Below are 13,861 nucleotides of genomic sequence, written 5' to 3'. Positions count from 1 at the left end.
ATTGAAACGTATAAGATCCTAAAGGGATTGGACAGGCTAGATGCAGGAAGATTGTTCCCGATGTTGGGGAAGTCCAGAACAAGGGGCCATAGTTTGAGGATAGAGGGGAAGCCTTTTAGGACTGAGATTAGGAAAAACTTCTTCACACAGAGAGTGGTGAATCTGTGGAATTCTCTGCCACAGGAAACTGTTGAGGCCAGTTCATTGGCTATATTTAAGAGGGAGTTAGATATGGCCCTTGTGGCTAGGGGGATCAGGGGGTATGGAGGGAAGGCTGGGGCGGGGTTCTGAGTTGGATGATCAGCCATGATCATAATAAATGGTGGTGCAGGCTCGAAGGGCCGAATGGCCTACTCCTGCACCTATTTTCTATGTTTTCTATGTTTTCTAAATATTCCAATATTTAACCTATCTTTGACACTTCCTTGATGACAAATTTGATAGGGAAAGGATTTGAAAATTATTGAAGCCTTAGAGTGGGAGTTGAAATCAAGAATATCAGATGTCTTGGTTTCATTCAGCCATGTTAATCAGATACCATGCAATCAAAGAGCAGTCGATGTGTGTCTGCTGTGAGCTTCCTCACTAGTAAATCTTTGTTCTGCTCACTGAATACTTTGTGCAATTTATGGCCCATGTTCTGTCACATTTCAAAAACACATTTTATAAAAACACAGGTTCAGAATTGTTGCTTACCATGCCTGATGATAGTGGAAGTTTTCTCCAAGTTGTTAGATGGACAGATGAAGAAAGAGCTGCCAATCTGTCAGCATGTTTAATTGCCAACAGCTCACATCTACCTGAGATTTAAGTCTAATCTATTTGGTGACGCCAGAATAAATTTGACCTAAGAGTAATTACACGACGGTCAGACTGAATGACAGCTGAACTCAGTTCCTTCTCAATTGAAATATTTAAATCAGAAATAAAGGTTAGCCTGTTCACAACGGCACTTACGAAGTAATGAATTGCCAAAGGAGAATTTCCTTTCAGGGCTGACCTCAACAGTGTTTGAGGTTGCCCACAGTCAGTCAATTGTTTGCTAAGAATCCACATGCATATATCATAAGGAAAGGTAACCATTCTGTAACTGTATGATGTCCTGACATCCAAGGATTACTAAGACGAGAAATTCTGCAGATGCTGCAAATCCAAGGCAACAGGCACAAAATGCAAGGATTACTGTTCCAGATGAAGTGCTTGAAGTAATTTTGCTGTCATTTGTCAATTTACTGGTCTGCACAGGGAGTTTCTGTAGGAGTTAAACAATAGTGACTGTGAAGGAACAGATTATTAGTGTCATTATTCACTGAATATCTCTTTTTGGGTAACAGATTTCTACCTGTCCAGTCTTTCAATTTGTATAGTGTTAGCCAAAGGTATTTTAAGTTAAGATTCTTGACCTTTAAACTAGGGGATTTATTACATGTACTGGTTGTTGTGCATTGATATTTCAGTAAACTTGTGTGTGTGTATATATATATATATATATATATATATATATATATATATATAGTTTGATTAAGCATTCCCATTTTAAAATAATTAATCACGGGTTATGTGTAAAAATTCATTCATGGCAAACATCATCACAAGATGCAGGTGCACCTCACTTAAAGTAAACTCGAACTATAAGACCATATGACATTGGAGCAGAATTAGGCCATTTGACCCATTGAGACTGCACCACCATTCAATCATGGCTGATCCTCTTTTTCCCCACCCCCAAACTTCTCCCCTTAACCTTTGACACCTTGGGCGAACAAGAATCGATCAATCTCCTCCTTAGGTACAACCTAATGACCTGGCATCCACAGCTGCCTGTGTTAACAAATTTACAAATTCACCACCCTCTGGCAAAAGAAATTTTTCCACACCTCTGTATTAAGTGGATGCCCCTCTAGCCTGAGGCTGTGCCCTTTTGTCCTACACTCCTCCACCATGGGAAACATCCCTTCCACATCTACTCTGTCGAGACCTTTCAACATTTGAACAGTTTCAATGAGATCCCCCCTCATCCTTCTAAATTCCAGCAAGTACAGACCCAGAGCAACCCAAGTCATCAAACATACAACGTATGATAACCCTTTCATTCCCGGAATTGTCCTTGTGAACATCCTGTGAACCTTCTCCAATGCCAGCACATCATTTCTTAGAAAAGGAGCCCAAAACTGTTCACAATACTCAAGGTGAGGCCTCACCAGTGCCTTATAAAGACTCAGCACACACCCTTGCTCTTGCATTCAAAACCTCTTGAAATGAATTCCAACTTCGCATTTGTTTTCCTCACCACTGACCCAATCTGCAAATCAATCTTTAGGGTGTTCTGCACAAAGACTCCCAAGTCCCTTTGCTTCTTAGTGTTTTGGATTTTCCCTCTGTTTAGAAAATCATCTGCACATTCTTTTCTTCCACTAAAGTGCGTGACCAACATTGTATTTAATTAGCCACTTTCTTGCGCACTCACCTAATCTGTCTAAGTCCTTCTGCAGCTTTCCTGTTTCCTCAACACTACCTGCCCCTCCACCAATCGTCATATCCTCTGCAAACTTGGCAACAAAGCCATCTATTCTATCATTTAAATCATAATAAACAGCATAAAAAGAAGCAATCCCAACACCAACCCCTGCGGAACATCATTAGCTACTAGTAGCCAACTAGAAAAGGATCCTTTTATTCTTTCTCACTTAGAAACATAGAAATATAGAAAACCTACAGCACAATACAGGCCCTTCAGCCCACAAAGTTGTGCCAAAAATTGTTGGACAATTCTGATTTGATGGAGAATGGACATGAAAGCACAGAGGAACATCTGGAGAAATTTCTGAAATGCCCGTCCGCTGCTGTCGTTACTGTGTGGTCGGGAATCTTTCGGAAAGTAGGCCTCAAAATCCCCGGCCTTGCCTGCTTTTGGCGACCGAGAAGGAGGTCGAATCATTCGGCAGAGATGCCGCTCAGTACTCGGTGTCGGAGAGCTGATCAGAGCTCGAAGTTTTTGGATGACTCAGAGTTGGATTGTGGTCAGCATGGCAGGGAGAGTTTTTCTTCCTTCTTCCGTCTGCATGAGATGTGGGACATTTGAGAAACTTTGAACTTTACTGTGCTCACGGACTTTCTTCATCAAGTTATGGTATTGTTACACTGTTTGTAACTATATGTATAATTATGTGGTTTTGTCAGTTTTTTCAGTCTTGGTTTGTCCTATGTTTTGTGATATCACACCGGAGGAAATAATGTATCATTTCTTAATGCATGCATTACTAAATGACAATAAAAGGGGACTACGTGTCATAATCTAAAAATGTCCCTACCTTAGAAATTACTAGGCTTACCCATAGTCCTCTATTTTTCTAAGCTCCATGTACCTATCCAAAAGTCTCTTAAAAGACCCTGTTGTATCCGCCTCCACCACCATTGCCGGAAGCCCATTCCACGCACTCACCACTCTCTGCATAAAAAAATTTACCCCTGACATCTCCTCTGTACCTACTCCCCAGCACATTAAACCTGTGTCCTCTTGTGACAACCATTTCAGCCCTGGGAAGCAGCCTCTGACTACCCACAGGATCAATGCCTCTCCTCATCTTATACACCTCTATCAGGTCACCTCTCATCCTCCTTCGCTCCAAGGAGAAAAGGCCAAGTTCACTCAACCTGTTTTCATAAGGCATGCTCCCCAATCCAGGCAACATCCTTGTAAATCTCCTCTGCACCCGTGCTATGGTTTCCACACCCTTCCAGTAGTGAGGCAACCAGAACTGAGCACAGTACTCCAAGTGGGGTCTGCCCAGGGTCCGATTAGGCTGCAACATTACCTACTAATCATCCTACTAATCAGCCAATGCTCTAACAATGTAAGAGATATTACTTGAATTATATAATTAATAGAGAATAAAATATAAAAGGAAAGTAAAAGATGCCACACTTATCAAAGTTCAATCTCTTCATGCACAAACAGTTGGAGCTCAGGACCCTTCTTCTTCACCCTGCAACTTCTCAGACCACCTCGACCGGCCGCCTGGGACCAACAACGGTGGTCGACCAGGTGCTCCACACGAGTCCATCTCCATCTCCTCTCCTCGCCAAACACCTCACTCGGGGTCCGACCCCGTTAGCAGACTCACAGCATCTGGTCCATCCTCTGTCTCTCTCTCTCCTGCCTTCTGCCTCAAAACCCCATGCATACAATATCTTCAGACACACCAAAAGCATAACAACTATCACAATTGGTTCATTCGTCCTCTTATCAATAGATAATCCAAAACAGACTGCTAGCGGGAAGGACTTTCTCAGCAGTTAACATAACAAAGAAGCCCTTTCAATTATAACATAACAAAGAAGCCATTTTAATTATACTACGCAGTGACATAAAAAAAAGAAACTCCCTTACATGTAATACCATGACTTTTAACATGGTAAGAAGCCTCATGCTTGAAACCTTGTCAAGGGCCTTCTTAAAATCCAAGTATACAACAGCCACTGCATCCCCTTATTTTACTTGTAGTCTCCTCAAATAATTCCAACAGGTATGTCAGGCAAGATTTTCCCTTTAAGAAACCATGCTGACTTTGTCCTATCTTCTCCTGTGTCACCAAGTACTCCATAACCTCATTCTTCACAATGGACTCCAACATCTTAGATAACTTTCGCTAATGCCCCACCTCCCCCTCGTACCCCATCTGTTACTTATTTTTATACACACATTCTTTCTCTCACTCTCCTTTTTCTCCCTCTGTCCCTCTGAATATACCCCATGCCCATCCTCTGGGTTCCCCCCCCCCCGTCTTTCTTCCCGGACCTCCTGTCCCATGATCCTCTCGTATCCCTTTTGCCAATCACCTGTCCAGCTTTTGGCTCCATCCCTCCCCCTCCTGTCTTCTATCATTTTGGATCTCCCCCTCCCCCTCCAACTTTCAAATCTCTTACTCACTCTTCCTTCAGTTAGTCCTGACGAAGGGTCTCGGCCTGAAACGTCGACTGCACCTCTTCCTAGCTGCGTTCACCAGCAACTTTGATGTGTGTTGCTTGAATTTCCAGCATCTGCAGAATTCCTGTTGTCAGACTTATTTCTCAATTGCTAGGAACCTTCAGACTATCCTGGTGGCATTTAGTATTGTGCCTATCTGGAGATTTACATAAATATTGTTGTGTAGTCCTAATTATTTAATGTTATTGTGTAGTGACTTTGGGATGGTACCAGTTGTAGGTATTACCACTAGGATAATGTATACCTTGTGTTTGTTCCATTGTCTTTAAATTTCCTCTTTTAACTCAGCATATTTTGATATTTTTCACTTATTGATTTCTGCCTGGTATGTGTGTTTGGAATGGCTATATCTATTAAGTAAGTTGTTCTTGTTTGTTTATCCTGTAATATATCCAAACAGTTATTATGGATTGTCCTACCTGTAATAATGGATCGGTCATAATATAATTTGTAGAGCTCTAACTCTAAAACTGGACCAGGCTTGTAGACCATAGTAAGGTATGGTGTGTTTTATGAGTTTTTATTTTAAAGCAAGACTTTTGCTGAATGATGCTTGCTGCTTGATTGTGCCTGTGTAAGTAACCAGAATTGAGTTAAACTGCTTGCAGGATCCTATAATATGTTTCTCTTTGTATTTTCTGCATTTATCATATTGAATTTGTGGGTCTTTTATTATGTATTTTTGATAATATTTTGCATTAACCACTTGGTCCTCTATTTCCACAAGGAACCCCTTTATTTCTGATAAGAGGTCTCCAATTCTGAGCCAGGTGTTCAACACTTCCTGATGACATCTAGTTTGCTCAGATTCTGGGGATGTCTTTCATGGAGAGCCAGGCTCTTCCACTGGTTAACATTTTCTTCTGTAGTGATAACTCTTACAGTTTTCTCAGTTGAGCTTTCATTTAAGTTTACTGGTGTGTACTTCTATCAGAATTGTATCTGCTTGTGTGGAGTACGGAATCTTGTCTGCGTTGATGAAAAAATTTCATTGGAAGTTTTATCTAACTGTTCTGTAAATCTTTTTATATCTGTTATTCCTCTTCTTCCTTAAGTAGTGTTAATCTGAGTGTGTTCGAGTATACATAGTATTTTCTAAAATCTGTCATTTCATTTCTTATTTTTCTTTGTAAATTTTCCAATCGGTTTTGGACCAGGATATTATATTAAAAGAATATGTTAATATATGTATAGTGAATGTGTGTTTATTGCCTTTGTTATATTTTTACTATTGAGCTTTATTCGGCAGATTTTCCTAAACCTTGAAGTAAATTTTTTTGAAAGTTTTCTCTTTATGGCTTATGATTTATTTTCTTAGCTTGTTGATATCCCAGATATGAAAATGTTTCATTTTCATTGATTGATTGTATAGTATACTGCTGCTCCATTTTATACTGTACTAACTCGTTTGCTTTATACTTTTAAACTCATTTGCTTTATACTCTACTAACTCGTATTGGGAAATGAAATCCGGAAACAAGTTCACAACTTCAAGTACCTTGGATCATGGGTAACATCTGATGGCAAATGCGAAACAGACATAAAAGCAAGAATAACAATGGCAAGAACTGCATTTACAGAAATGAGAAACATCCTCATGAATAAGAAAATAGCAATTCACATCCGCCTTAGAACTCTCAGCTGCTACATTCTTCCTATGTTGATGTATGGCTGCGAGTCATGGACCATCATAAATGCAATGGAAAAAAGAATCAATGCAGCAGAGATGTAGTTCCTCAGAAGAATGCTATACATATCATATATGGACAGGATAACCAACGAAGAAGTTCTACAGAGAACGAAAACAAAACGTACATTACTTAAAAAAATCAGAAAACAGCAATCAAAATTCTTTGAACACATCATCATGCGAAGAGAGACATTAGAACATTTAGTTACAACTGGAAAGCTGGAAGGAAAAAGAAGCAGAGGCAGACAGAGAATGGAAATGATAGATGGAATAACATCATGGTTAGAAACAGGGGAGGCAACAACTACAATTCGGAGGGTCAGGGGCCATGATGGATGGAGAGACATGATTGCCCACGCCAAACGACAAGGCACCGGAAAAAAAACTCATTTGCAACTTTCTTTATGTTTAATGTTCTGCAATGATTCCAGTCCAAAGTTAATTTATTTATTGAGATACCGTGCAGAATAGGCACCTCCGGCTCTTCTAGCTGTGGCGCCCAGCAATCCCCTGATTTAATCCAAGCTTAATCATGGGACAATTTACAATGACCAATTAACTCAGCAGCCAGTATGTCATAATGTTACTGGCTTAAATTAATTCTGAGTGTGCCTGGATTCAATAATCATCCCAAATCAAAGTCACTAAGATTCATCATCACATTGTGAACTTTTGATGTGTAAAATGGCTGTTGTGCATCCCATTTTATAGCAATTAATGGTGTTCTTGTCTGTGTAGGTGCTTTGAAATGTTCCCGAGTGTCCAGGGCTCTGAGAATTTTGTGCTTGTGTTTTCAAACCTGGCTGTCTTCTCCACGTTTATATCCCTAATTCCTCTAATCCCCATGAAAATCAACACTTCAAAATTTTTCCTATTCTTCCTCCAAAAATTCAGAAAACTGTGATGATCCTGGCTGATCTTCATTTTTGCCTTACAGTTTGTCAGCAGAGTGACAGAGTGATAGAAGCCCTTTGACCAGACTGGTCCTCTCCATGTTTGTCATAGAGCCATTACAGTGATACAGCACAAAGAGGCCCTTTGACCAGACTGGTCCCCTCTGTCCTCCCTGCTAGTACCAGTTGTCTGCATTCAGCCATCAGTCTTCAAGCTCCTCCCCTCTACGTATCTCTCCAAAAGCCTCTTGAATGTTTCCATTGTACCCACTTCAACCACTTCCTTAAGCACAGGGAATCCCTACTTTTAAATGCATGGATCCCCCCCTCCCCCACCATTAACTGAGACATCTGTGGACCGCAGGTTAGAAATCCCATGTCCTAGCAGCACATTCCAAGTATTCACTATGTAAAAAATTCACTATGTCCTCTATGTAAAGAAGCAAGAATGTGATGCTGAGGCTTTATAAGGCACTGGTGAGGCCTCACTTTGACTATTGTGAACAGTTTTGGGGCCCTCATCTTAGAAAAGATGTGCTGGCATTGGACAGGGTCCAGAGGAGGTTCACAAGGATGATTTCAGGAATGAAAAGGTTATCATACGAGGAACATTTGATGGCTCTGAGTCTTTACTCACTGGAATTCAGAAGGATGAGAAGGGATCTCGTTGAAACCTTTCGTATATTGAAAGGCCTAGACAGAGTAGATGTGGTAAGGATGTTTCCACAGAACATAGAACATAAAACAGTACAGCACAGTACGGGCCCTTCGGCCCACAATGTTGTGCCGACCCTCAAACCCTGCCTCCCATATAAGCCCCCACCTTAGATTCCTCCACATACCTGTCTAGTAGTCTCATGGTGGCAGAGTCTCGGACAAGAGGGCACAGCCTCAGGATAGAAGCGCACCCTTTCAAAACAGAGATGCAGAGAAATTTCTTTAGCCAAAGGGTGGCGAACTTGTGGAATTTGTTGCCACATGCTGCTGTGGAAGCCAGGTTGTTGGGTGTATTCAAGGCGGAAATTGATAGGTTCCTGATTGGACATGGCATCAAAGGTTACAGGGAGAACTGGGGTTGAGGAGCAGATAGAAAAAAGGATCAGCCGTGATTCAAAGGCGGAGCAGACTCGATGGGCCAGATGACCTAATTCTGCTCCTATGTCTTATGGTCTTATGGTCTAAGTTACCTTTCAGGTCTCCTTTAAATCTCTCCCTTCTTTGTATCTGTGCAAATTTTGGAGTCTCCCTCTGTGGGGAAAAGACTGTGACCATTCACCTTATCCTTAATCCTCGAGATTTTATAAACATCCGTACAGAGCCTGTGGCATGTTGAATTGGTGGAGTGAATGGTTAATTTTTCTATACTGCAGATCATGGGGGCTTTGCTGTTGTTCACTTGGTGGGTGGTGGGCACTGATGCTGTTTTGCTGAAGTAAGTGGGGAAGGAGGGGGAGGGCTGATGTTTTGCTGCTGCTTTACATGGGAGGGGGGAGTAGGGGTCTTTGGGGTTCTAGCGTTTTTACTGTCATTCATTCTTTGGGGTAATCTTCCGTTTCCATGGATGTCTGCAAAGATCAATAATTTCAGGTTGTATATTGTATATATTCACTGATACAGTATTAAATGGAACAATTGAACTATTGAACAATTAAGGTCACCTCTAACTATAACATAATATCCCTGCTCCTAAACTTGATGCCTTGACTGCTGAAAGACTGCATACTAAGTGACTTCTACACCATCCTATCTTGTGTAACAAAATCTATATCTGTAAAAGGTAGTATGTATATCTGGTCTCTCTAAAATTTCTTATCTAGAAATGAAAGTAATATAACAATTCTGACCAGTCTGGTCATATTGGCAATATTGTTGCATTGATCCATTTGTGTTGATTGCATCAACCACATTCCTATCCATGCTTTCATCTCTGCTCTTCCTTTATTTAATCTTTCCTCCTATTCCTTCTAACTTTGATTGTCATCATACTTTGGTCCTTGAAGAATAAACCATCTGCTGAATGAGCTCAGCATATCAAGCAGCATCCGTAGAGGGAAAGGAATTAGTGACATTTTGGGCCGAAACCCTGCATCCAGACCATATTTTGGTCCTTGATTTTTTGCCTTCGTTTCTCAAATTAAGGCAAACTATCGTGGTTGTTTGTCAAAAAGAGTTCAGTTTTGCTTTGACCCATAAATATTTCTCTTAGAGTCACAATTTGCTTCACATAGCAGTCATATCAAACTATAGAGTGAAAGCCTGGCAGTTCAGGATATACCTTGTTTGAATTCCATTTTAACAGATGAATCTTTTTGTTTCAGATGCTTGGATTTGCATCTTACTGATGGACCCATTTTACTGTTTATCCAATGAGAGAAAACAGATTCGGCTAAGGTGCTATGGCATCACAAAGTGAAGAAGGGTGTGATATTGGAGACTGGCTGTCTACTATCCATTTGGAAAAATACAGAGAGAATTTTGTCCTGAATGGATTTTACACATCCAAGGACTTTGTACATTTGAACAATGAAACGCTTCTTCAGATCGGCATCACAGCTACTGGGCATCGGAAACGGATCTTAAAATTTGCACAGCAAAGTAGCCTGACGTTATCATGTGCTGAGCTTCCGAGTCCAGCCCTGGGCCATTGCACTGGTGAGAAAGAGCAAACTGTGGCGAGATCAAGCACTGTTGAAGATTGGAAAGATAACGCCAGTGGGAATGAAGTTTTTGAACCCGGAGAACCAGTGGTTAAACCCGTTCCCAGGCCACGGACATTGCTGAATAAGCAGTCTTCAGGCTCCAGAACTCCAACTGATATAGGATCAGCATCAACACAAAGTCCAAATCATGAGAAGCAGGAAGTGTTTTCTCCTGGTGAACCTTCTATGGAAAGGCCTGAATTGACTGAGATGGAACAGGGACCAAGTGAAGGAAACAAAGTCACGTCTCCAGCTTGGGAAAGGACCGCAAAGGAAGAGGAGATGGTTCCTCCCGTGCCACCACGCATCAACCGGGGACAACCTCCTGCCAATTTTGCCCCACATGGTCCAACAAACAGAGATGAACATGATCTACTGGGATCAAAGTTTGGCGATTCCATCTCTAAGTCTGTGGAAAACTTGCATGATATCCACTCTCTCTCCAGAGTTTCCTCGCACTCCCTTCCCCAGATGCCTTTGTTTGACACAGCGTTCACAGGGAAAATGGTTTCCAATGAGCTCTACACCACTGTGGAGACTTTGCCTGAGAGGAATCGAAGCCAGTCCTTCTCAATTTCAGGCATAAAATCTTTGGGAAGGAGACCTGTCCCACAGCCCCCACCCACCGCAAGCCAAGCTGATTCATTATCACTTTCATTAAAAGAAAGGTAAGCCTGCCACATTGAATACCATTTTCGTTCTGTGTATAATGAATCAAAATATGATAGGAAGAAATATGTTAAAACAATAAGCACACTTTGAAAAGTGTTTCCAAGCTTAGTAAAGTCATAGAGTGGTACTGCACAAAACAGGCCTTTGTTCCTTCACATCCAGGTTGACCTTTCCACCAATTATACAAATCCCACGTGCTGCCATCATTTGGAACATCAGCTTCTCTGCTTTGCCTATGTGAGTGTCTGTCCAATTGCATCTTCAGTGTAGCAATTGTACTGATTCTGTTACCTCCTCGGGCAGTGCATTTCAGTATTAACAAGTCTCTGTATAAAAAATAGTTTCCTTCGGAACTCCTTCCTCTTACCTTAAACCTGCACTCAGTGGCCACTTTATTAGGTACACCTGTGCACCTGCTCGTTAATGCAAATATCTAATCGGCCAGTCATGTGGCAGCAACTCGATGCCTAAAAGAATGCTGACGTGGTCAAGAGGTTCAGTCGTTGTTCAGAACAAACATCAGACTGGGGGAAGAAATGAGACCTTAGTGACTGACCATGGAATGATAAGATGGGGTGGTTTGAGTATCTCAGAAAATGCTGATCTCCTGGGACTTTCATGCACATAAATCTCTGAAATTTACAGAGATCGCATGATAAACAAAACAACATACAGTGAGTGGTAGTGCTGTGGGTGAAAACATCTTGTTAATGAGAGAGGCCAGAAGAGAATGATCAGACTGGCTCAATCTGACAGGAAGGTAACAGGAAATTAATTAATCATGCTTTACATCAGTGGTGTGCAGAAGAGCATCTTTGATGTGCAACATATCAAACCTTGAAGTGGATGAGCTACAGCAGCAAAAGACCATGAACATACACATAATGACCACTTTATTAGGTACAGGAGGTACTTAATAAAGTGGCTACTGAGTGTAGGTCCCCTTATTTTGAGCACACTTACCATATGAAAAGTTTCTGGCTGTCGTGTCTGACAATGACGGGAAACCTGTGTGGGAGTGTTTTAAGGTGGAAAAGCTGTTGCCCTGGGAGAGTTCAATTCTTTCAACCTCAGAAGTCCGAGTCCAATGATACAAGCAAGTATTGCAAACCAGGGTTTTCCTTGGTTGGTGTGGATAACCATGATGTTGTTTGTGCCCTGTCGTGCCCTTCGCTCTCCATGGACCATTACAATAATGCCTTCTTGGCCACTGCATCTCATTGTGGATCTCATCAGCTTGTTCTGCTGAGGCTAACTTTGCATGCTGGGACACGCATGTCCCTATCTCACAGGGGTCACCAGCTACCCTCACCTGGTTTAGCCTGCCTGGAGAAGTGGTGTAGCAGGGGGTGTGGCCATTGGCGCATGCGAACAGCTACTTGGAGCCACAGGTAAGAGCTGAATGGCCGGTGGGGACCAAAGGTGAAAGAGTTGCTTCAGAATGGACGTAAACCAGCCCCTTCACTGGAGGTGCTATCCCTCTCTGGAAACTTATGATTTGTAACTCCAGAAATTATTTAAAAGAAAAACACTGGAGCCAGGAATGAACGTGTCTACTTTGTTTTACTTTAGTGAGCCACGCATTATGACATGGTAGCACAATAATGTATGCCATTCACTTACTTTTACATGTAACCTATAATGAATGATTTAAACAAAGGATGCTTAGTCAAACAATATACTTACAATATTCCTCAAATATTACTGAAATGTTAAATACGCAATCGACACCATATATGCCCCGCACCAATCTCTTCCTTTTATAATTATATATACCTGAATGAGGCCACTCCTCAGCGATCCTACATTTCATGGAAAACCTAATGAGCCTATCTAATCTCTCCCCATAACTAAAGTCCAGGCAACATCTTGGTGAGTCTCCACTACACTCTGTGTAACATAATTATGTCCCCATAGTTTTGCAACTAGATGTGTACCTAATACTCCAAGTGCTGCCCGACCTGTACTTTGTAAAACTAGACCATATCATACCAATGCTCATATTCAATGCCTCAATCTATAAAGGTATAAAGGTATGCATGCTACAGAACTGTACAAAATTCTAGCACATATATAGCTGGGGTACCTTTTTCACAGTACTGTATTAATTTTATGTATGCACTGTACTGCTGTCGTTGTATAAAGCAAATTTCATGACATATGTGAGTGATTCTGATCTGAGTCTCTGTTGTGGACTGAGAGTGGGGAGGGGGCAGAAAGAGGGGAATCGTGGTTGGGAAAAGGGGAAGTGTGAGGAGAGGGAGCAGGAAGCACCAGAGAGACTTTCTGTAATGATCAATAAGCCAATTGTTTGGAATCAGATTACCTTGCCTGGTGTCTGAGTGCTGGGTGTGGCTGCACCATAACCATCCGTGCCCTTAGCAATCTTTCTCTGCCACTTGTCTCAAACGCTTTGCACTGTGTTCTACCCTCGCCATTCCCAACATCCTTTGCACCCACCAGATTTACAAACCAGGGCTCTACTCCACGTTGATAAAGACAGTCCTGTACAAAAGTTTTAAGCTCCCTACCTATATATATGTGCCAAAGACTTTTACACTGTACTCCATACGCTTTCTTCACCACACTATCTATCTGTGTTGCCACTTTCAGGGATCTTTCTTGTTGCATCCCTGGGTCTCTCCATCAATGTTGCTTAGCACCCTACCATTTACTGTGTACGTCCTACCTCTATTTGACATTCCATAATGAATTATCTCACATTTGGCAAGGGGAATCATGATCTGAGGAACAATTCCGTGAAGCTGTCTCACCAATAAAGTGCATGGTTCAGCTGAATGTCAGATCACTCTGGACAGTCTCATTGGAGTCCCCTGTCTGGGAAGCACAGTTGCTGCAAATAACAAAAAAGTTTAAAAAAAGACAAATGTTTGCACTCTGAAATGTGAACCTATTATTT

General features: G+C 41.6%; 1 protein-coding gene across 5 annotated transcripts in view; it reads left to right on the top strand.

The window, feature by feature from the left end:
* Positions 1 to 13,861, top strand: part of arap3 (ArfGAP with RhoGAP domain, ankyrin repeat and PH domain 3) — a 375,519-nt gene that overhangs the window by 161,151 nt on the left and 200,507 nt on the right. For all 5 annotated transcript variants that reach the window (XM_063052998.1, XM_063052993.1, XM_063052997.1 and 2 more), the window contains one exon: positions 9,889 to 10,937. In XM_063052998.1, the coding sequence (XP_062909068.1) occupies positions 9,967 to 10,937 (971 nt within the window). In that variant the 5' untranslated portion in view covers positions 9,889 to 9,966. The remainder of the gene's footprint in view (positions 1 to 9,888; positions 10,938 to 13,861) is intronic.

Source organism: Mobula hypostoma, chromosome 7 (assembly GCF_963921235.1).
Source record: "Mobula hypostoma chromosome 7, sMobHyp1.1, whole genome shotgun sequence".
NCBI lineage: Eukaryota > Metazoa > Chordata > Chondrichthyes > Myliobatiformes > Myliobatidae > Mobula > Mobula hypostoma.
Note: the sequence above shows the minus strand (reverse complement) of the source record. Positions and strands in the feature narration are given on the sequence as shown.